Source organism: Schistocerca gregaria, chromosome 3 (assembly GCF_023897955.1).
Source record: "Schistocerca gregaria isolate iqSchGreg1 chromosome 3, iqSchGreg1.2, whole genome shotgun sequence".
Classification (NCBI taxonomy): domain Eukaryota; kingdom Metazoa; phylum Arthropoda; class Insecta; order Orthoptera; family Acrididae; genus Schistocerca; species Schistocerca gregaria.
In genome coordinates this window covers 591,715,167-591,737,463 of record NC_064922.1, presented here as the reverse complement: position 1 = coordinate 591,737,463, position 22,297 = coordinate 591,715,167, and the positions used below count along the sequence as shown (strand labels likewise).

Genomic DNA, 22,297 nt, shown 5'->3' with positions numbered 1-22,297 from the left:
TTTATGGCAATAGTATGAGTTCATATTTGTAATAATAATTATTACATGACATAAAGCAAAACATTTAACGAAAATTTTAGGCCAAGGTGAGGCATCTACCTTCTAGCATTGAATATCTTCCGCTTGAGAGCCAGAAACTGCACAGCATTTTCTTTTTAAAGAGTGTCCGTTGCCAGTGTTGCAGTTTTGATGGTCAGGAAGCAGTCTGTAATTTTATATCTCAGACAGGTTATGTGGATGAGCTCTAGCATGATGAACCTGATATTAATGTGAATGGTGCACAATTAGAGTAACTGTAGATATTTGAATTAATGTATAAGTGCATGGATGATACTGCTCTATATTTTGGTTTCCAGAGAAAAGTGCGAGATTATTGTTCACAGTTGTGAAAGCTGAAAATGTGTTCCATTACCATTAAGTCCCCATCAGCATGTTGTTGGATAGCAAGAAAGTGACACTAATTATTGCCATATCCTGCAGTCACAAGTCACAGTTAATGCAACACTCATTAAAATGATAATTACACATATCAAAAATTAGAATTTGCTGTACTTGTATTTTGTATGTTTTATGTTAACTTCACTGTGTGTGTGTGTGTGTGTGTGTGTGTGTGTGTGTGTGTGTGTGTGTGTCTGTTCCTTTTTTAATTAATGAAGTACTGTATTTCAGTATTCAGTGCAAGATGTAATTTACAGGCAGGGTTTAATACTAAAAGCAATGCATGTCAAGATGGAATATTAACTGAATGTTGTGATGCATGTGTGATTTTCATTTACAAAAGCTTTTTACTTGACCAGGAAATATAATATCTGATGATATTTTGAAACCATCTGTTGTAAGCTTTATAATAAAAATTTCTTGTAAAATTCTGCAAGTGAATCCAATAAAGTTGTGTGAATTTTTCTAACAGTGTGATTCTTTTGCATAATGAAATTAGTCTTACACATTCCCAAGGATGAAAATTTGGAGGTAGTGCCTGTCATTGATAGGAGTTTATAATCTGATTGGTGAAAATAGCGGGAAAATTCTTATTCCTTATCTTTCACTGTTCCTTGTACTATAATATTGTATATGCTTTTGTTTTTTCATAGATATATGTATTTTGAAGGAAATTCTAATGTTAGCTACTGAATACTTTGTATTACTCCCACTTCAGGCAACACAACAATGCTGAAAGTTGCAGACAGCAAGCCTAGGGCCACTTCCATTCCGTGAGAGCTGCTTTCCTCCAAAGAATATTGATTAGTGTGGAGACAGTGGAGCCAAACAGTAGCTCCAGCTGTCAGTACTACTGGAGCATTACAGGTAGTCGAACGATGGCTGACTGTAGAGGCAGGCCTGCTTGTGACTGTGGGCCTGATTAGTGTTCCGATGTCGAGACTGCAAAGCATTGTGAAAGGTGTGTAAACTGCACATTGCACAAACACTAGACTAATAATAATTTTCAGTCTGCATCATACTTTTATGATGTGTCACATGCTGACCACATGGTGATTTTGTATCAGAGTTGCTTTGTTTATTATTTCATCATGGTAAGTAAAAGAAATATAGATTTGTACAGAGATTTTAATTAACTGCATCACAAAGTGTATAAATCTCTTGTCTTTATATCAAAATTTTAAAAAGAAAGAATTTAAATGTCAAACTGAAAAAGCATGGTACTGAACACTATGGTCTTTCACAGTTGTTTTATCAATGTGTTGTAGAGAATTTGTGTAATTTTTGTTATATTACTGGTGAAGTTTGACTTTGTTGCTCAATTAAGTACTGCAACTATTTTTAACACTAGATAAGCAGATTATTTTAGTTACACTTGAGCACTCAATCTACTTGTCCAGTTCTGTAGTTAATATAGGAGTGAAATGCAAATGTGATACAATCATTTGAATTGCCTGCAGATTATTTTCATAATTCATATACTTACATGAAAATGCAAAATTAATGCAACACTTCCAAATACATGTTTTGTTAAAATATTTTTCTCTTTAGTAGCAGCATTGAACTACATAACTAAGGAACATGTAACATCTGTACTATATTCATTCTTTGTCTCTAAATTAAGTGATAGTACATATGAGCAGTACACTTTTGGTATATATTAGTGGTAAGTGTGAAAGAAAACTCGTTTGTAATTGCATGAAAAAGGAATACATCACACCATTTACAGATATCACTTTCATTTATTTTTATCTGCAATGTAGATCTATTTGTATAGAATCAGAAGCCCTATTGATGAGATTGTGCTTCAAAATGTGCTTTGCTGATTACTAAAAATGCTAATTTTCTAGCCAGTTGACACAAAATATCATTTAATATAGCATATGTTTATAACTGTCAAATCCAACATATCCATTCAGAGGATGTTATGTTTCACTGCAACCATAATTACTCACATATGCCACTCAGGCAGAAATTTGTACTCTAAAGAAAACCTAGGTGGACATCTATTTTCTAAACTGGTGCCTTGAGAGATCATACATCAACATACATTAAGTGATATTAAATCTTGAGCTTCCAAAAAGATAATGTCCTTTCACAATCAAGACAAAATAAAACTGAGGAAAATGAACAGAAGAAATGAAAGAATTTTGTAAGAAAAGTTAGTTAAATTTGCGGTCTTTTAAGTTGGAGCACTGGGCTAGTTGAATAAGGACACTGAAGAAATTACTTATCTTCACATTATAGGAAAACTCCAGACTTCATCTGAAGTGATTTATGGGCACAGCACAAAATCCAAGTGAAACAAAAAGTGAATGAACTCATGTGCTCTCCAGTGTCTTAACTATTGCACCACCTCACTTGGCAATAATTGTAGAAAACTAACAAATTTACAAAGAAAAGGATTTTAGTCTTTCAGGACACTCAGTTAGTATGGAAGAAAAACTCAAGATAGTAATGGTAATCAACATAAAAGAAAAAATGTGAAGGCATTCATCTGGTATTCATAACATAAACAGAGAGCAACAACTGACACAGAATGTGTAATGCTCATAAGTAAAGTAAATGAGTAAACAAGAGGAAAATGGAAAAAAGTGTAATTAAAATTAGACTTAAGATGTTTGCTTGGTCTTGTGTGGTCTCTTTTATTATCTTTCTTATCTTCCTCCCTCTAGGCTGTCTTATACTCTGTCATATATTTGCTCATTATATTTGATTCCTTTGGTATTTGCTATTAATATTACTTGTCTGGATGTTTAATCTTTTATATTTTAATGGTTATTTTGTACATTTTTTCATCTTATCTCTTGATCCATGGCTCCAAATGATATTACCCTCCATTTGTTCCTTCACCTTGCATTGCCATTCCTCCTTTGTATTCTCTTCATATCATACTTTATGAATATTATGTTGGCTTTGCTGTACTGTCAAGCAAAGTATGTGATTAGCTAGTGCATACTTCTCACATGTCTTAATAATTTACAAATACTTAAGTAATTCATCTTATGGAATGTGATGCACATACTTTGCCTTTGCTATGTTTTTAATTGTAATCCTAATCTATAGAAACAATGGAGTAAAGGATCCATAGTCAAATGAGACAATATATAACTAAGTAGGCTCAAAAATTATGAGTTACTTCACCACAAAAATTCTACAACGGATTACCAATATAAATTTCTCATAAGATCTCCACTTAAAAAAAGTTATTAGTTTCAATTTGAACACATATTACTTGGCTTGTATATGTTTCATTAATGCTAGAAGCTGATAGTAAATGGAGGCTACCATGTAATAGGCTCCTCTCCGTATAGCGATTATGAAAGTAAAATACTTTTAAAGAAACTGAATGTATCATGTGGTTCTTGAAGAAGTTCATATTGTTGACAAGAAGACTGAATTTTCACAATTGTTCATTAATAAATTTAAAAAAAATTTCGTTAATTGTAGTGACACTATTAGGAAAAGGAAAGATTGCTACTCATCACATAGATAAGGCAATGAGCTGCAGACAGGCACAGTTTTTTAATTGTACCTGTCTACAACTCGATATTTTAATTATGTCTGTCTGCAACATCCTCCTCTATGTGGTGAGTAGCAGTCCATCCTTTTCAAAATATTGTTATTATTCCATCCTGGACTTTCCATCATTTTTTGTGAATGTTTCCTAACAATAATACCATGTGATACAACACAGTCAAATTTTTATATAACTAAATTTTGTACCCTCTTTTAATTAGTTTACATGCCATGTCTTTGAAAATTCTTATTTGCAGGGGAAAAGTATTGCGATAATGACTTTGTGATACACTGGAAGTAATTGTGCATGTCTTCTAATGTACTGTCAGAAGACCAGTAATCAGACATTGCAATCCATATTCTTATAAAACTTAACTTGTAATGACCATCCAACTTCGTGATGTTGCTCATAAAAGTTTTATTCAGTGCCCTGATTGAGTGGTATTGTCAATATACAGAGTGTACATAAAGTCTGGTAACACTTTAAATTATTTATTGCTCACGAACTAAACATTGTACAGATGTCAAACATATTGCATTTTTAAGAGATGCTCTGAAAGTGTGACTCTTCATTTTATGTGAAAATGACTGGTAGTGTCCTGAGCCTTTAGAAGATTTTGAGCCTTAGGTTCATCAAAATAGACTGAAAACAAATGTAACAGAGATGCAGAAGATGGAGTTTGAAACAACATCATCAAAAATGACTGAAACAGTAGTAATGATGTAGGAAAAGATAGATTGCTATGTGCTGTAAACATGACTTGATAAGTTGCACACAGGCACAATTAAAAGACACTTACACGTAAGCTTTCGGCCACAGCCTTTGTCAGAAAAAGAGAAACACACAGCATTTATTTACACGAGGAAGCACACACCTATGACTGCCAACTCTAACAGCTTGGGCCATACTGCTGGAGTTGGTAGTCATGTGTGTGTTAGGTGTGCTTGCTCATGTTAATTAATGGTGTGTGTTTCTCTTTTTCTGATGAAACCTGTGGCTGAAAGCTTATGTGTTAGCATCTTTTAATTGTACTTGCCTGCAAATTAGTGTGTCGCCTTTACAGTACCATAGAATGGGGCAATACAAATATAGTGGGGCAATAGTGACTATTTGGCCTATATTTTGATAGTTGAGCTCTCCATCGAAACTGTGATAGTATTGGAGCCAGTGCGTGATGTATTAAGAAAGGTAACATTATTGTTTACATAGCTGAATGCAAAGAATTCACTCAGTTGTCACCTACAATTGGCCAGTAAATTTGTGGGAAACAGTTTGTTGCTTGTAAAAAATGTTAACAGTGAAAACTTTAGTTGGAGAGCTTCGCGGGCTGTGCAGATAGAGAAAGTTAATATTGTTAACTATTCCTTAGTTAGTTAGGTATCATATAAACATTTACATAAATTTCTAAGTAATACTGATGTGAAGTTACAAACCTTTATGTGGAAAGTTGTCTTTTTACAGGGTAATGACGATCATAGCAAGAACATATGTCAAGAAGCTTAGATTTGGTGGAAGATGCAAATACAAATCAATTTTAGTGGAAAACGCATTAAAGGCTATGTGTCAGGGGAAAATGAGCCTCAGAAGGGCATCAGAAGAGTTTTCTATATTATACACAACCCATAATGCTATGTTACAGAATAAGTATGAACACTGAGTGGGTGCACGAACAGCTTTAGACAGAGAAAAGGAGCAAATGATTGTTGATGGTTTATTGGTATGTGCCAAGTGGGGTTTTCCACTGGGAAACATGGATGTACATAACAACATCGTACAGTGTGACCTTAACCACACAGGGAAAATGGAAAAGAGATTTAAAGAAAATCGGCCAGGATTAAAGTGGGTTCATGCATTTCTGAGAAGAACCCCAAACTGACGTTGAGAATCAGAGAGAACATGAAAAGAGTTAGAGCAGCTGTTTCAAGGGAGATCATAACAGAATAGAATTAGAGCAGCTGTTTTGAGGGAGACCATAACAGAATATCGTGATAATCTTAGAGAAAGGTTGGATGGAGAGTGTGACTGTGATATAGTTAACTACGATGAAACAAATTTTTCTTATGACTCAGGACATGTGAAGTTGCTTGTGAAAAGAAGCATCAAGCATCTGAGAGAATTTTAGACACATCTAAAACTACTATCAGTGTTATGATGGAAGCATCTGAAGATGGGACATTGTTACCTCCCATTTACTGTTTACAGAAGCAAGCACCTGTATGACACTTGGATTGAGGAAGGTGTTGATGGGGTTAGTTACAACAGGAATTTGTGTGGGTGGTTTGATCTTAACATATTTGAATCACGGTGCACGAAAAGTTTGTTGCCCTATGCCATGAAATTACAGAGACCCAAGATTATGATTGGAGATAACTTATCCAGTCACCTCGCGATAAGTGTCATCAAACTTTGTAAGGAATATGACATTACATTTGTCCTTCTGCCTCCAAATCTGATCCACCTTCACAGCCTCTTGATGTGGCATTCTTTTGCCCCTTAGAGATGACTTGGTGACACATTTTAGATGAGTGGAAGAAAACCAACAGAGGAGTGATGCAGAAATCAGTATTTCCTAAACTGTTGAAAGAAACTTTGCTGAAAATAGGTATTAACTCTACAATGTAAATAATCTTAGGGTTTAAAAAACTGGTATTATGCATGAAGAAGTGTTGCGTTAGATTCTAAAAATGAGAATGACATTAGTAGTAATAAACCCTCCTGGACTGCATCCTTTGAATAATGTCTCCAGAAAGCCCAAGTTGGTGACCCAAATACGAGCACACCTGTCCATCATGTAAAGTGCCTGACTGTACCTCTCAGAAAAGGCATTGTGGTTAAGGATTTTATCGCCAGTGATATGCAGAATAGTGAGGAAAATGTGGGGTCACAAGAACATGAAAATATACTGGAAACAAATAACTCAGCCTTCAGGGTGCCAGAGTCATGTCAGTTCTCCCTAAAAGATACCACTTTAACTCCAAAATGGTTCAAATGGCTCTGGAACTTAACTTCTGAGGTCATCAGTCCCCTAGAACTTAGAAATACTTAAACCTAACTAACCTAAGGACATCACACACATCCATGCCCGAGGCAGGATTCGAACCTGCAACCGTAGCGGTCTCGCGGTTCCAGACTGTAATGCCTAGAACTGCTTGGCCACTCCGGCTGGCCTTTAAGTTCAGTCAAAATTGGAAAGGAGCAGCAGCTATTGAGTGATGATATTGTTTTTGTTGCATTATCAGGAAAAAAAGAATTCTACATTTCATAGGCCAGATAATAAGAAAGACAAGTTTGGGATTCTAAGAAGTCAATTTCATGCGAAAATCAAACACTGGGGCCGCAGACACAATAGACACATGAAAAGAACAAATCGCCACTGAGATGGAGCTGAGATATTGCAAATGAGAGAAGTTTATTTTCTTAGCGGATGACTGTGGAGTAGGACTAATTGTAATGGAATGAGTTTTTAATTCTGAATATCAAGTTTTGTGTTAAGATTTGTGATTTTTGTTGTTCATGTATTTAAATGTTGAGGCCTATTTTTGTATTTTGTAACTGTAGTAGTGTTTTTACTTTTTTTAAAAGGTAAAATTTTGATAATTGTAACCTATGGAAAAGTGTAACATCAATAATCAAAGAAAATAAACCCCTGATTGGAAATACTGCATACCATGGGGTAACACCGATCAGCAATTTCTTTCCCATACTTGTGAAGTATTCACTTGTTTCAATTTTCTGTTATTATCAAATGGGCAAGAAAGAGTCACACATTTTAAATAGAAAATTACTTAAATATAGTTTTAGTGGCATCGGAAATATCAGTAAAAAATGACCAAAAATGATTGGTATTATCTGTTTTACGGTAAGTAGCAATCTATCTTTTCCTACATTGTTGATATCCCTGTCTTGAGTTTCCACTATTTGACATAGAAGTAACTTATAGTGATCATGAGAACTCTGAAGCAAATGTTATGAAATTTATAGATCAAAATTTAAGTTGGAAGCATGCGTAGAATAATTGAACAATGTAGCTTTTACAGTATTTTTTCTGATTTTACCTATGTGGATTCTAGAAATGTTTATCACAGCTGCTTCAAATCATTTACTTGGTATGTAGCAATTTCCTGGAGAAACCCATTGCAAGGCTCATTGCAAGAACAATAATACTCCCCCCCCCCCTTTTCCCTGAAAAAAAAAAAAAACAAAACAAAAAAAAAAAACAGGTAGATGTGTGCTCCCCAGAAAAAAGATTCATGTAACTCATTATTATTCTTTGAAATTTTTTAAATTTCACAATTTATTATACAGCAATCACAATACAGTTGAAAATTTCCAGTTCAAGCACAATTACAGCACTCACCACAGATAAAATTTCAAATTTTTCACAGACTCTCTAAAAATTCAAGTTTCATCATCAGAGCATGTGGTACTGCTAGAACCAGCCCAGCAAGTAATTGCAGTAAGCTTCAAGAAAATCTTTGCACTAACTTGTGGAAGCTACTTCTGGACGTTTGACACATCAACTTTCTGGGGCTATTTCCACATTAAGAATATGCAAAAGTAGCTTCTGCAAGTTCATGTGCCACTGGACAAATGCCTTAACATAGATCTCAGTTTTCGGAGTGGGAGGTAATTGCTCTACAATTTTTGTTAGAAGTATGCTAATATTCCATTCAAAAATTTATAGAGAACAATTTTACAAGCTGAATAGGAAAATTGTACATTTATATGAAGAGCAAATGTATGTTTAAATAAAACGGAAACTTCTTAAGTAATAGAATCAAGTAAGTTGTCCTTGATGCTGAGTGTTCATCAGATACAAGGGTATTATCACAATTGCCCCAGGAATGTGTGATAGAAACACTATTATTTTTTGTATTATAAATGATCTGATAGACAGCATGGGCAGCAGTCTGTGGGAAGATGTTGAAATTGCGTGACTGTAGGAGGAGACAAGATGACTTAGGCAAAACTTGTAGTTGGTATTATGAATGGTAGCTAGCTCTAAATGCAGAAAAATTTAAGTTAAAATTGATGAGTACGAAAAACAAACACGTAATGACAGAATTAGTAATGTGCTGCTTGACAGAGTCATGTTGTTTAAATGTGGGGTCTTATCACTGCAAAGCTGTATGAAATGTATTGACCATGTGAAGATTGTGATAGGAAAGGCAAGTGGTCAACTTCTGTATACTGAGAAAACTCTGGGAAAGTTTGGTTCATCTGTAAAGGAGATTTCATATAGGACAAGCATGCGACTTAATCTTGAGTTCTGCCATAGTGTTTGGGATCTGTGCCAGGTTGGATTGAAGGAAGACATTGAAGAAATTCAGAGACAGGCTGCTAGATTTGTTATCAGTAGTTTCGGACAGCACAAAAATGTTATATTGATGGTTCAGAAGCTCAAATGGGAATCCTTCGAGAAACACTATTGAGAAAATTTAGAGAAATGGCATTTGAAGCTGACAGCAGAACGATTTTACTGCTCCCAACATAAATTCACGTAGGGGCCATGAAGATAAGTTACAAGAAATTATGGCTCATGCGAAGGCATATAGGTATTCATTTTTCCTTTGCTTTATTTGCAAGTCGAACAGGAAAAGCAAGGACTAGAAGTGGTACTGGGGTATCCTCTACCATGTGCTGTATGGTGGCATGCGGAGTCTGTATGTAGATGGAGATATAGATGAAACCCTGTTTTTGAAGTGAATTAGCACAAAGAAACAAAATAAAACAAGTTTAGATTTTCTGTGATTTGATGAAGGCATCTGATTGTCTCGGTCCTGATATTCTATCTTAGAAGTTAAGTTTTTATGTAATATGTAATTCAGCACATGCCTGGTTTAGTTGTTATTTGCGTAATAGAATGGAGAAAGTTACCATAAGCTGTTTGAGTATTACAAAGAGGGATATCACATCAAGTGCATGGGGAGAAGTTAGAAGGGGAGTCACACAAGATACAGTCATTGGCCCACTAATGTTCTTGTTTTAAGTTAATGATCTACCATTTTATATGAATTAGTCCTGTTTGCACATGATACAGCCACTGTTCCGAAGCAAAGCAAAGAAGCTTCAACTGAGAATCTAATAAATTATGTTTTTGTGAAAATTACTGACCGGTTTTGTACTAATGAGCTAGCATTAAACTTTGAAACAACACAGCCCATCCAGTTTCATACAAAAATAAACCTCCTGCTATTAACCTATTGTACCAACAAGCTAGAAAATTTTAAGTTGTGAGGTGTGCATAACAACGAAAACTTAAAGTGTAAAATCTGTGTAGTCAACATGCTAAAAGGTTAGGTCCACCTTCTTTTCCTTGTTGAATAGTTCTAAACTTTGGGAATACAGAAGTGAATGATTTAACATATTTTACATATTTTCATTCACTGATGTCTTATGGGTTAAATTTCTGGGCACACTCCTCTCTTCATTGCAGAGAAGAAAGGAATTATAGTTATGTGTTGATTTCATTTATGTGTAGTTTTCAGGCAGCTCTTTAGGCAGTTGGAAATACAAAACTATAACCTCACAGTACTGTTATTCACTTATGAAATTTATTATCAACAATACATCTTAGTTTGCGTGTACTGTAGCAGGCGCTTTGCCAGGCCAGCACAACCACATCCTGCAAGCTGTCTAGTGGCTGGGGCACAGGTGTTTCCTTGTCAGAGGTGCCAGTTTGCCACACAACTGCTCACTTGCTGCCACTAGTGGCACTGTGATCATGGAACCAGTGTCTTCACGTGTGATCACATGACTACACATATCCGTGCACACACCATCCATGGCAATGCTGTGACCACAGTCAATGTTATGTGCATATCAGTCTGCCTGTCTTTACAGGCCATGACAAGGCCACCAGCAGGCAGATGGTTTTCCTGCTCCAGAAGCTATGCCAGCTATTTGCAGCTGATCAGTCAGAGCCTCATTGTCCATCTTTATGGCTTGTCGGTATCACTGCATCCTTGGGGCTTGCCGTTGGTATAGAGCTGCCGCACCCTTTGGTTCCTGTTGTCTACTGGCACATTGGCTTTACACCAGCACTCACACTGTTGGTGTCATCATGGCCCAGGCAGCCTTATTGCCCGAGTACTGCCTAACATCTACTGCTGACATCTGTCAGCACTGATATCATTCAAAGCAACATTGCCCTTGCTGACCCGTTGGTCTTTCTGCATCCCAGGTGGTCACTGCTGATTGAGTGCGACCTCATGAGTGGCTACTGATGCCTGCTACTACCACCGCTGGCACATCAGATTACCGATGCTGCTAGTAATGTCAGGTGCCAGTCATGCCCCTCTTGCTGTAGTGCTAGTCACCGAGCGTGTGCCCCTAGCCACTGCCCCACACTGGGTCCGCATCAGATCTGGAAAAAGTTCTCTATATTGTAATACAAATGTCATGTATTGTTAATCTTGTGCAATAAACCATTGCAGTAGCTCTGGGAACTGCTGTTTACTTCCTATGCCCTTACCACCATTCAGGCACTCTAAAGGTGATGATGATATGTTCCAGCCCCACCACAACACCTTGGTTGGGTGCACAGTTTCTGCATACGATCCCCCGTGGCTCATTTTGCTTGCCACAGTTGCCTGCCTTGTGGAACTCACGCCCATTGTCCCACCAGCAGCTGATTTGGTTAAGTCCTGCTCCTATCAGCTGCCAATACTCAACAACCCAGAAGCGTCTTTATCATCGAGGTTGCACCTGGCAACTTGTCCAACTGCAGCTGAAAATGCACAGCAAGATTGGCTAGCCCCACCATGATTATCTAGTTGCCGGTGTGGCTGTCAACCCAGAGCACATTGCCACATCTGCCCCCACTGTCCTGTGCTGTTGCCACCATACATGGATGTGTCAGCTAGTGCAAGGAATGTTTCAGCATTCCCAGCATCTACTGGTCTCTTGATGTCTCCGATGGCAGCTGATGGATGAGTCCATGTCTCCCATCAGCCGCAGACACTCAGCTAACCCTGTCACATGTGTGGCAGTCATTAATGGTTGAGCTCAGGCCGCCCATTGGCTGCTGAAGCCCTGATAATGCAGCCTTGCTGTCTCCGACTGTCGCAGAACTCACCATTGACCCTCTCATGCTCTCTCAGGCCTACTGTGTCCTCTTCAGCACTCCCATGCTCAAACCTGTAGTCTACCGTACTCGGTGCATTGCATGTTTCTGGCCCACACCTCTCTTGTGGGTGACTGGACCTTGTGCTGTCTTTCTTTATGATGGTGCAGCTTATATTGTTGCACTTCCCATGCTCCTCTGTGTACTTGTCGTACCCTGTGACATTTTTCTGCTGTTTTGGGCATGCCCCCTCCCGTTTCCATTTTGTGTGTTTTTCTGCACATAGTGTGTTTCTGGACAGCTGTCACATCTTGAACGTGTGCCATTGGTCGAGACTTTGCTCCACACAGCCCCAGCCTCTCTTCCAGCCCATGCCTTTCCTTATCAGGCATTTTTGATGCTCCTTGTGCGTGCTCCACTCAGAGCCCTGTTTCTGCCCTGTAGCCATGTTTGCTTCCCCTTATCACTTTTTTTATTTTGGCTCAGATAGCTCCACCAAATCCTCCTAAGATAGGAGGTATATTGGGCCATTACAACCACCAAAATTACTCCCACATCCTGCGGGTTGTCTAGGGCTGGACCACAATTCTTTCCTCGTCAGAGACACCAGTTTGCAGCTCAGCTGCATACACACCACCAACAGTGGCACTGTGATCATGGGTCCATTTTCTTTATCTGCATTCATCTGACTACAGACATCTTATGCACACCATCCATGGTGATGCTGTGGTTCCAGTCACATGATTATGCACATATCGGTCGGCTTTCCTTCATGGGCCATGATGCAACCAACAGCAGGCAGGCAATTCTCCCACTCTGGACCATTATGTCAGCCACCTATGGCCCATCAGTCAGAGCCTCATCATTCATCTCACTGGCCCGTTGGGATTGTCATGTCCTTGGGGCTGCCATTAGTTGAACTGTCACCACCATTGGTCCCCAATGCCTGTGCTCATTGGCCATATGCTAGTGTGCTTTGTTCACAATATCGCATCCTCGGTAACACTGCTGGTCGAGCGCCATCTCCCAATTATCCCTGACACCTGTTGGCACTGTCATTACCCAGAGCAACATCACCGTGACCACATCCCAGGTGGTCACTGCTAATCACGTGTTGCCTCGTCAATCACGCCGACAACTGCCAGTGCCAATGCCAGCTCATTGGGCTGCTGATGCCACCAGTCTCATTGAGTGGCAATTGTACCCCTCTCATCAGAGCACCGCATCACTGGGCACCTACTGCGCACAGTGGAGGATCTCCAGGTGCCAGCAGCACCTTACCCACATTACCACACTGTTTCCAGACTAGGCCTGGAAGAACTTTCTATATTGTAATACCATATGTCATAACTGTTAACCGTGTGCAATAAACCAATGCAGATATCATTGGGAACTGCTCTTTACTTTCTGTGCCCTTGCCACCATGCTAGGACGCAAAAGAGAGCAACAGAGATATTTGGAGTCACAACACTAGAAGGAAAAATGAATTGCTTTATTCTTTAATGGATCTTTGGCACAGAAAATTATTTTTTTTCTATGTTCTCAGCACTTATGTGGCTCTTTCTTTCTGCCCTCCTCAAAATTTGGTTTCCATGGGTGCATGAAACAGAAAGATAATAGCAGAAAAATATTCTTGCACAGAAAAAAACATAATGGGTAGTTGTCTACTTTGATTTATATACTTTTTAATTTTATTGTGAAGGTGTATTCTCTAAATTCTATATACTCTTTAATACAGTATGGACACAACAGTTGTAAATAATAGTTTAATTTATTTATGAAAATTGATGCCGTCTCTGTTTCATTTGCTGATTGGGACTTTGTGGTGGAAAAAGCCACTGGAATCATCTTGTATCTATAGTTTTTCCATGTTGTGCCTATCAACACCCAGGTACTTATTGCACGTCATTTAGAACTGAGTCTTCAATTCTTAGGCTGCTGTTATTTGACTTTCAGTTCCGTTGAACTTCATATCTGTTGTTTTTCTAGCATTTATTATGGTCTCAGGATGGTCCAAGCATTATTGGCAATGTGAAACAGAAAGTCGCCCCAGGGTGCTTGGCTGCACTGTAGATGCAAAAAACCATTTCCTTGGCTGTAGTGGAATCATAGAGCAGGGGAATCAACAACACATTTTATTCATCAAAATTCATACAGAGACTGTGGTTGGCATCATGGTGACGTTGTTGACCCTGGACAATGGAGGTCATCCCAACAAAATGCATGACAGGAGCAGTAATTGCTCTGCTCACCAAAGTACAGTGGTGGGGTGGTCTCGTGCTGTAGCCATGTCCCAGTGGTGCTGTGTGAGGCACTGATGCAATACAGCTGGCCAGCATTGGACATGCTAGCTGGTAGTGACAGGTGCTGATGGGCATGGTTCATAGTGCCTGGTGGCAGCATAGAGGCAAGACACACTGGGCCATGAATCAGATGCTTCTGTGAAAGATGCAGTGTCAGCAGCCTGCTGAAGTTCCCAGGAATCTGTTGATGTAAGTCTGCAGATGTAAGTCTGCAGATGTAAGTCTACAGGAAGCTTCTGCCAGATGGTGCCAGTTGAGGTCACAGTAGCATCAATTTTAGGCACAACACATAGACCAACAGCTAACGACAGTAGTGGCTAGTTAAAGATTAGACTAGACCATTTTGGGTCAACACTAGCATGGAGCATTTTTTAGTGCAGGCAGCAGCTACCAACAGATACTGTTAGGTCTGTGGGGCTAGTATTTGTACTTGCTCATATTGGTTTTATTATCAAAAGACACCACTTCTAATGATGCAGAGAGGCCCCGGCAAGATGGCACAAAATAACCCAGTGCTCCAGTGCATATGTGTGGACAGAGAGTTCAGGATGGTGGTCAGTTTTCCCTCATAGACAGTTCTAGGCTGCACAAGTGAGAATCAGAATCAAGATGCTACTTGACCATGAAACTTGTATCACCATGATTTTATGTTGGAACCAGCTGCAATATTGTTGTAAATGTTGAAACATTTGCTCCATGCTAATGTGATCTTTTTACACTGCTGGAAGTTCATCCAAGGAACTGATTAGGTTAGGATCCAAAGTGTTGTTCAGAAAGGTCAGGTTTTCAGTAGGTAATATTTGTTGGGCAAGAACAGTAGAAGATCTCACATTCATTGAAAACACAAGCAAACTCCTGAATTACAATACCTATCATGAGAAATCTATTCAAGTAAACTACACACACAGTATCTCCCAAAATAATCATTAATCTTATCACAAAAATGAAATCTATCTACACATAATACCCTGCAGTCTAATATTGCAAGCAAAATACCAGGAACTTCTTCATCATTTGTGCAACACTCTGTTACATTGATATACCTCATAAAACCTCAGAAATCTTAATATGCTATCACCTCCATGGTCTTAACACACATGGTAATGTGCATGTAGCTAGTGTGGATGCAGGCGGTCTTTCCTCTCTCTGTTCTTTGGATTGGTGCCAGTAATGGCACTTGAAATGGACTTTGATAACAGATGTCGAATTTCTTTTTTTCCCCTTTGGGGTGTAAGGGCTTGTTACCAATTCCTACTGAACACTACATGATACTCCACTTGTTTCGCACTGCGCTGCCCCATTCATTCCCGACATTCAAGGTCTTGATATTGGCTTTTCACATGCACTACTGTACCTCCCAGAAGATCTTCATTAAGCTGGCACGGTGGTCTCACGGTTCTAGGTGCGCAGTCCGAAACCGTGTGACTGCTACGGTCGCAGGTTTGAATCCTGCCTCGGGCATGGATGTGTGTGATGTCCTTAGGTTAGTTATGTTTAAGTAGTTTTAAGTTCTATGGGACTGATGACCACAGCAGTTTAGTCCCATAGTGCTCAGAGCCATCTTTATTAAATTGTGCACTGGCTAACTATTTTTCCTCACTTTAGTTTTGATTATCTCAAACAGTAAAAGGATTTTGTGGCCACATACTACTTCATACAGTGATAGGCCTGTCCTTCCATGCATCTTAGCTGTGACAGTGTATGACAATAGGGCATCCCAATCATTGTGATAGCTATTCACATAGTTGCTTAGCATTTTTCCCATCATTCAATGCACATATTTTGTTCTTCCATTCACATTCAGATTTAAAGGGCTTATGCATATGCAGGAGATGGCACAGTTGCTTCATTAATTCAGGCATAAAACTGATCCATGATAAATGTTTCCAGGAGATTGATTTTTAGTGATGAATTATGCACCATTTCCTGTGCTACTGTGTCAGCTTTTTGATTCGGCATAGCTACCATTCCCACATAGTGTGAACAGTGATCTATTGCGGTCTGAATGTAGTGGTTTTTTTGCTGGCGTGTGGGTGGCAGGTCCCAAAATGTCTATACTAGTCATTTCAAATGATTTACTGGTATCCAGTAATCTTGTAAGTGGAATAAATTGATGGCTTAACTCAGCCTGATGTACACGTGGTACTTGCTGTGGTGGACGCCACCATCAGGAGTGACTGATGGCAGATGGTGGAAGACATTCGCCTTATGCTGGGCTGGCTTCAGTCACAGTACGATTCATTGCCATCATGACAGAGTATCTGAAGTTCCAGAAAATCTGTGCACAGTGGGTTTCCCACATTCTGACAGAGGAGCAGAAGTAGAACATGGAATGGTATCACGATTAAGAATATTGTTTTCCATCAAGTATTTTTGTGGGAGATAAAACATGATGTCATGATTCTGAGCCAGAGAGCAAGTGTCAGTACCAACAATGAAGCACATAGATCCAGCCCCACTAAAAATATCTAAAGCTGTGCACAGCACCTCCGGGAAAGTCATGATGATCCTTTTCTTAAATTTTGAGGATCTGCTGCCCATTGACTTTCTGGTATGTGGCACTAAAATTAATTCACAACAGTACATAGACACTTTGTGATCACTGAAGTTCTCCATCAGCTCCAAACACCCAGGAATGTTGACAGATGGCATCATTCAGTTACAGGATAATGCCTGCCAACATTTTGTCAAGATTGTTTCAACTATGCTGCAGAAGCTTCACTGGGAAGCCCTTACACAACCTTCATACAGTCCTGATCTCTCCCCACGGGACTTCCAGCAATCATTTCGACACTGCAAGATCTGCTATTGCCTTAAAATTTTTACCATGTGGATTATAGCAGAAGTTTGTCATGCCATATATGAGGCTCAGCAATTTCTTTTGTGTAGAAGAGTAGTCCCTCTCGCTTTGTTCAGTTTTTGTGGTGCATAGGTAACTGGATGTTCCTTTCCCTCAACTTCTTGACTTAACTAATAGACAAATGCATAATTAGTAGCGTCACATGATAATGTGAACTGATATGAACTTCAGTGAAACCAGTACAGCATACTAACTGGTAATAATTGTCTCAGCTTTTCAAATACATCTTTGTATTCCAGCATCCAGTGGAACTTTAGACCTTTTTTGAATAGAACTTGAGAGGTTGTGCTATTTCTGCAAATATTGGAACAAGTTTCATATAATAATTCATTAACCCTAAAAATGATTGCAACTCTTTTTCTGTGTGAAATGTCGGAAAACTTTGCACTGTCTTTTCCAATCTAGGATCTTTCCTAATCCCCCTCATGACTAAGTACATGTCTTAAGTAATTCATCCCTTACAGCTTAAAGTGAGACTTTTCTACATTAAATGTTAGGTGTGTCGTGTCTCATGTCTTAAATACCTCCCTCAACCAACGCACATGCATCTTCATTTGTTTACAAAAACTGATATTGCCCATATACACAGTACACTACTTTGGTTTTAATCCTCTCAACACTCCATTTTCTCTCTCCATCCAAACAGGCCCAAAGGTACTGATCGGCCGACGTGTCATCCTCAGCCCACAGGTGTCACTGGATGCGGATATGGAGGGGCATGTGGTCAGCCACCTCTCTCCCAGCCATATGTCAATTTACAAGAGCAGAGCTGCTCCTTCTCAGTCAAGTAGCTCAATTTCCCTCAGAAGGGCTGAGTGCACCCCTCTTGCCAACAGCGCTCGGCAGGCTGTACGGTCACCCATCCAAGTGATAGCCCGTCTCGACAGTGCTTAACTTCGGTGATATGATGGGAACTGGTGTTACCACTGCGGGGCAAGGCCATTGGCCAACACTCCATTTGATAAATGTTAGAACATTGCCAGTATATTCTTGAACCCAAATGGTATTTGTCAATATTGGTAGTGAGCCCAAGGAAAAGTAACTGCCAGTTTTGATCAGTCCTCTGGTGCTGCTTCTAGCAGAGGATAGCCACTCTGCAGATCTGTCATGGAAAAGCATCTACACTGCACAAGATTGTCCAGGATTTCTGTTATATTCAGGAGTGGATATGCATCTGTAATTGTATGATTATTGATACACCTGTAGTCACAGCAAAAAAGAAATTTCTTCATCCAAGCCCTTTTGTGATGAAATCAGCACTGATGCACACTACAGGCTGGTGCTTTCTGCTCTAGTAGCATTGTGTTGGGGATTAGTGAACTCCACCACCAGTTGTAGGCGTTGGTACACCCAATATGTGTTATAATACAAATATGATTTGTTCCCATTTGGGATTATTTAGCAAACCTCATAAATAAACCATTCACCACATGTTGCTTCCCGGAGGCACTAAAGCATGCAAAGGTCCTATCCCTGCATAAGAAAGGAGACTCAGAAAATTATAGGCCCTTTTCTTTACTCTCATCATGTTCAAAACTGATGGAGACTATAATGAAAAATATAGGCCCTTCTCTTTACTGTCATCATTTTCCAAACTAATGGAGACTATAATGAAAATTAGACCCATGGGATACTTAACAAAGTACAATCTTGTTTAAAGAAGAGTTTGGGTTCAGATCTGGTAAAAGCACACAGTCAGCTATAGCTCATTTTACAAATGTTGTTCTGGAAGCACTACATAAAGGAGATCATATAACGGGCATATTCCTTGACTTCAGCAAAGCCTTTGATACAGTAGACCACAAAATTCTGTTTAATAAACTGGAAGCCCTAGGTATAAGAGGGTAACAAATAAGTGGTTTATTTCATTAAAAAAAAAAAAAAAAAAAAAAAAAACCAGTGTAGAGATCTCTTAAACAAACTCCAGTCGTACTGTTAAACAGGTTTCTGCTCCAGAATTCATTAATGTTGGGTGTCCTCCAAGGAAGTGTACTTGGCCCAGTACTCTTCTTGATATATATCAATGATTTTCCGCAGAGTGCCAAACACAGTGAAATAGTATTGTTTGGTGAAGACAATGACATTCTAGTCAGTGAAATACCAGAAAATGTAGTAAAGGACAAAGCTGAAGAAACACTCATGCATTTATGTAGATGGAAAAGAAAAACAAAGCTAGTGTTGTTAGTCGAGATAAAAGTTTTCTGGGTATGGTACCATGTCATAATGTATAAAACTACTGCTGCTGGACAAAAACCAACATTTTAGCCACATTTGCAGCAGCCTTCTTCTGTGCATTTTCAAGTGAATTTGACAATAATACAAAAATTAATAATGTGTTAATTTACCACCACATACAACATTCTGTTCTGAACAGTTTCAAGTTGCTGAATTTAATGAAGATGGGGATCATGTTTTAGATGATGTTTTCCTTTCAGTGCTATTCTCCACTATGCATTTGTAAGTTACATCTTGGAATTTTGTGTTTGCACATCCTTAAACATATCTTCCTTCATTGTGAAGTGTACAGGAATATGCTAATGCAGTGGCCTTTTTCTCAGACTTATGGTGAAAGAGATTTTTTTACCAGAATTTTGTTGGTATTGGGAATTGATCAGCAGACTCAGTGACATTTCCCCTCCTTGGAGTCTGAATGCTAGAGGACATGTGACACTGTTGATGATAATCCATCCATCAGATGCAATCATGAACCTCAGCTGACTTGTTGGTGGTAACTGCGAGCAGTAGACTATGTGCTGACATGTGGTTTCACGTTCTCCCATCTCTTTCTCTATGTGTCTCTCATCATCATGAATAACAAAAACATGAAATCACATCAATGTCACCAAAACAGTTAACATCCCAGTCACTTGACATACAAGCTGCTAAAGTGATATCAGTTGCATCCATGAATATTTTATAATGCAAGCCATGAACAAAATCCTTTTTCTATACTTTTTGCTTGATGCCATGAGGGCTACAAATGGAACGAAGGTATGCAAGACATCTGTAAAGTGATGAATCTGAACACTAAGCATTTGGTAATACTGAAAATCTACTTGTTACTCATTACTTTTAGTAAATGGCACCATGCAGAATACATATGACATGTCATTGCTGTTGACCACTGACATTGCAGATTCACTTCGATTCAAAATATATTTTGCCATTGGATAAATTTCCAGCATGTGTATTGTAGGCACGTAAGTCATTGCAATGAATGCATTTCTTACACAATAAACCTGACTGCTATAAAACAGACAGTTTTAAATTCTGAGTAATATATGTAGATGTGATTCATACCTTATGAAGTTTTCATAGGTAGATTGTTCTTGTGCCCCAGTTAAATATTTGCTATACATGTTATAAAGTTGTTTCAACTAAGAAAATTGTCTCAGTTAAAAATGCTGTGTATATTATTTTGCAGAAATAAACAAATAAATTAGGCCTTATAATTAAACAGAACCATATTAAGATTACTGCATCAACATTGTTGGTATCTATGGAAGAAAGTCTGAAATGATATGTGAACCTCAAAGTGTGACCAACAAAATGTTATCACTACCACTGCCAGTACTCGGCCTCCTTAGGGTACAAATTGAAAATGCAAGAACTACTGATGGCCAAAGTTGGGCAAAAACTATCTACACCAAAGAAAATATGCAAGCAATAAAATGTGTTAGAAAATAACAGACCATTACTTTGAGCCTTGAAGAATACTAATTACTCAGTAGTGAACAGACATGATTTGAAACAGTTCTTCATTTAAATGAAATAGGGTTTCTGTGAACTCTGCAGTTTCTTGTGAGATCATGGGAATTAAAGCAAAATGAACTAAATTATTCATTCAAGTAAATCAGTTGCACATTATAATGTGTATTGAAAACAATATTTATATATTGAAGAAGTCAGAATCTTAATAAACTGGAAGTGTAAGAGAATCATACATACAAAATTCATTGATATCCAAGAGCAACACATACATTTCTGTGTCTGTACTGAAAGTAAGTAGGAAAGTTATCCTGAACCTTATGTGTAATAAAATACTTCAGAGTGGAGTAAGGAGGAAAAGATCACAAGAGATGGATGACAAGCTCACATTGGTCAAAGATAAGGCAGGAACTTGTTTTATCTTGGTCAGAAGAATCATCCTGGTATTCACCTTAAGTGATTTAGGAAAACTTTGGAAAATGTAATTCTGGAATGCTACAAACATATCTGTGGACCACATTCATTTTAAATGTGAGTCCAGTACATTATCCATTGCATCACTGAATGTGGCACACAGTGTAATAAGAAGAGTGAAAACAACAGTGAATAGATATGACAGATGAGACTGAAAAACCTTAGAGGTTGGATTTGGTGGAAGTCAACAAAAGAGAGAGAGAGGAAAGTGACAGACTGAAGGTTTCTTCGAGGCAGGGATCCATTAGTTTAAAGAGGGTAAAATATAATCGTTATGGAGAAGACTAATGTAATTCGAAGGTAAGGGAATGATATTTGGTGCTCATTATATCTCATAATACATGGCAGATACGAAGTGCTGTTTTTATGTCTTTTGTCTTTACATCATGGTAAGGACAACACATAATAAAGTCAGCTCCAAGGGTACAATCTTGGGGGGGGGGGGGGGTGACAGATTTATTGGTAAATACATTATTGAACAGTTCACAGTTCTGACATGAAATAGAAAAGAATAGTCACTTCTGGTAGAATGATAGAGTCTCTCAACTGGAGTCCAGCTTGAGGTCCATTGGCTGACATCCAGTCGTGGTCCTAGACCATGTCCAGCTTGGCAGGGGCACAGGCTGGCAGGTGGAACCTTGGCAGTGCACTGACAGCATATGGGAAATTAATGTTTGAACCAAAGATGGAGTATGGACACGAGGGTGCCAAGAGGTCAGCCAGGTGATGACATCCTAGGTGATTTCCGGTCAGGTGCAGGGTCGCTGGTAGGATGTCAGCAGAGCGCTGGCAGCTGATGGGAAACTTGTGCTCAAACCAATGATGGATGCCAAGTTGCAAGTGTGCCGACAGGCTTGGCCAGACAACAACATCCAAGGCGGTGTCTGGCCAGTATCTAGGTTGATGTCCAGTTTCAGCCCTACACTGCA

At 38.8% G+C, this 22,297-nt stretch overlaps 1 protein-coding gene across 1 annotated transcript in view; it reads left to right on the top strand.

Moving 5' to 3' along the window:
* Positions 1-22,297, top strand: part of LOC126356308 (cytosolic carboxypeptidase Nna1-like) — a 550,530-nt gene that overhangs the window by 5,385 nt on the left and 522,848 nt on the right. The window contains exon 3 of the mRNA XM_050007259.1: positions 1,157-1,399. Within this exon, the coding sequence (XP_049863216.1) occupies positions 1,372-1,399 (28 nt within the window). The 5' untranslated portion in view covers positions 1,157-1,371. The remainder of the gene's footprint in view (positions 1-1,156; positions 1,400-22,297) is intronic.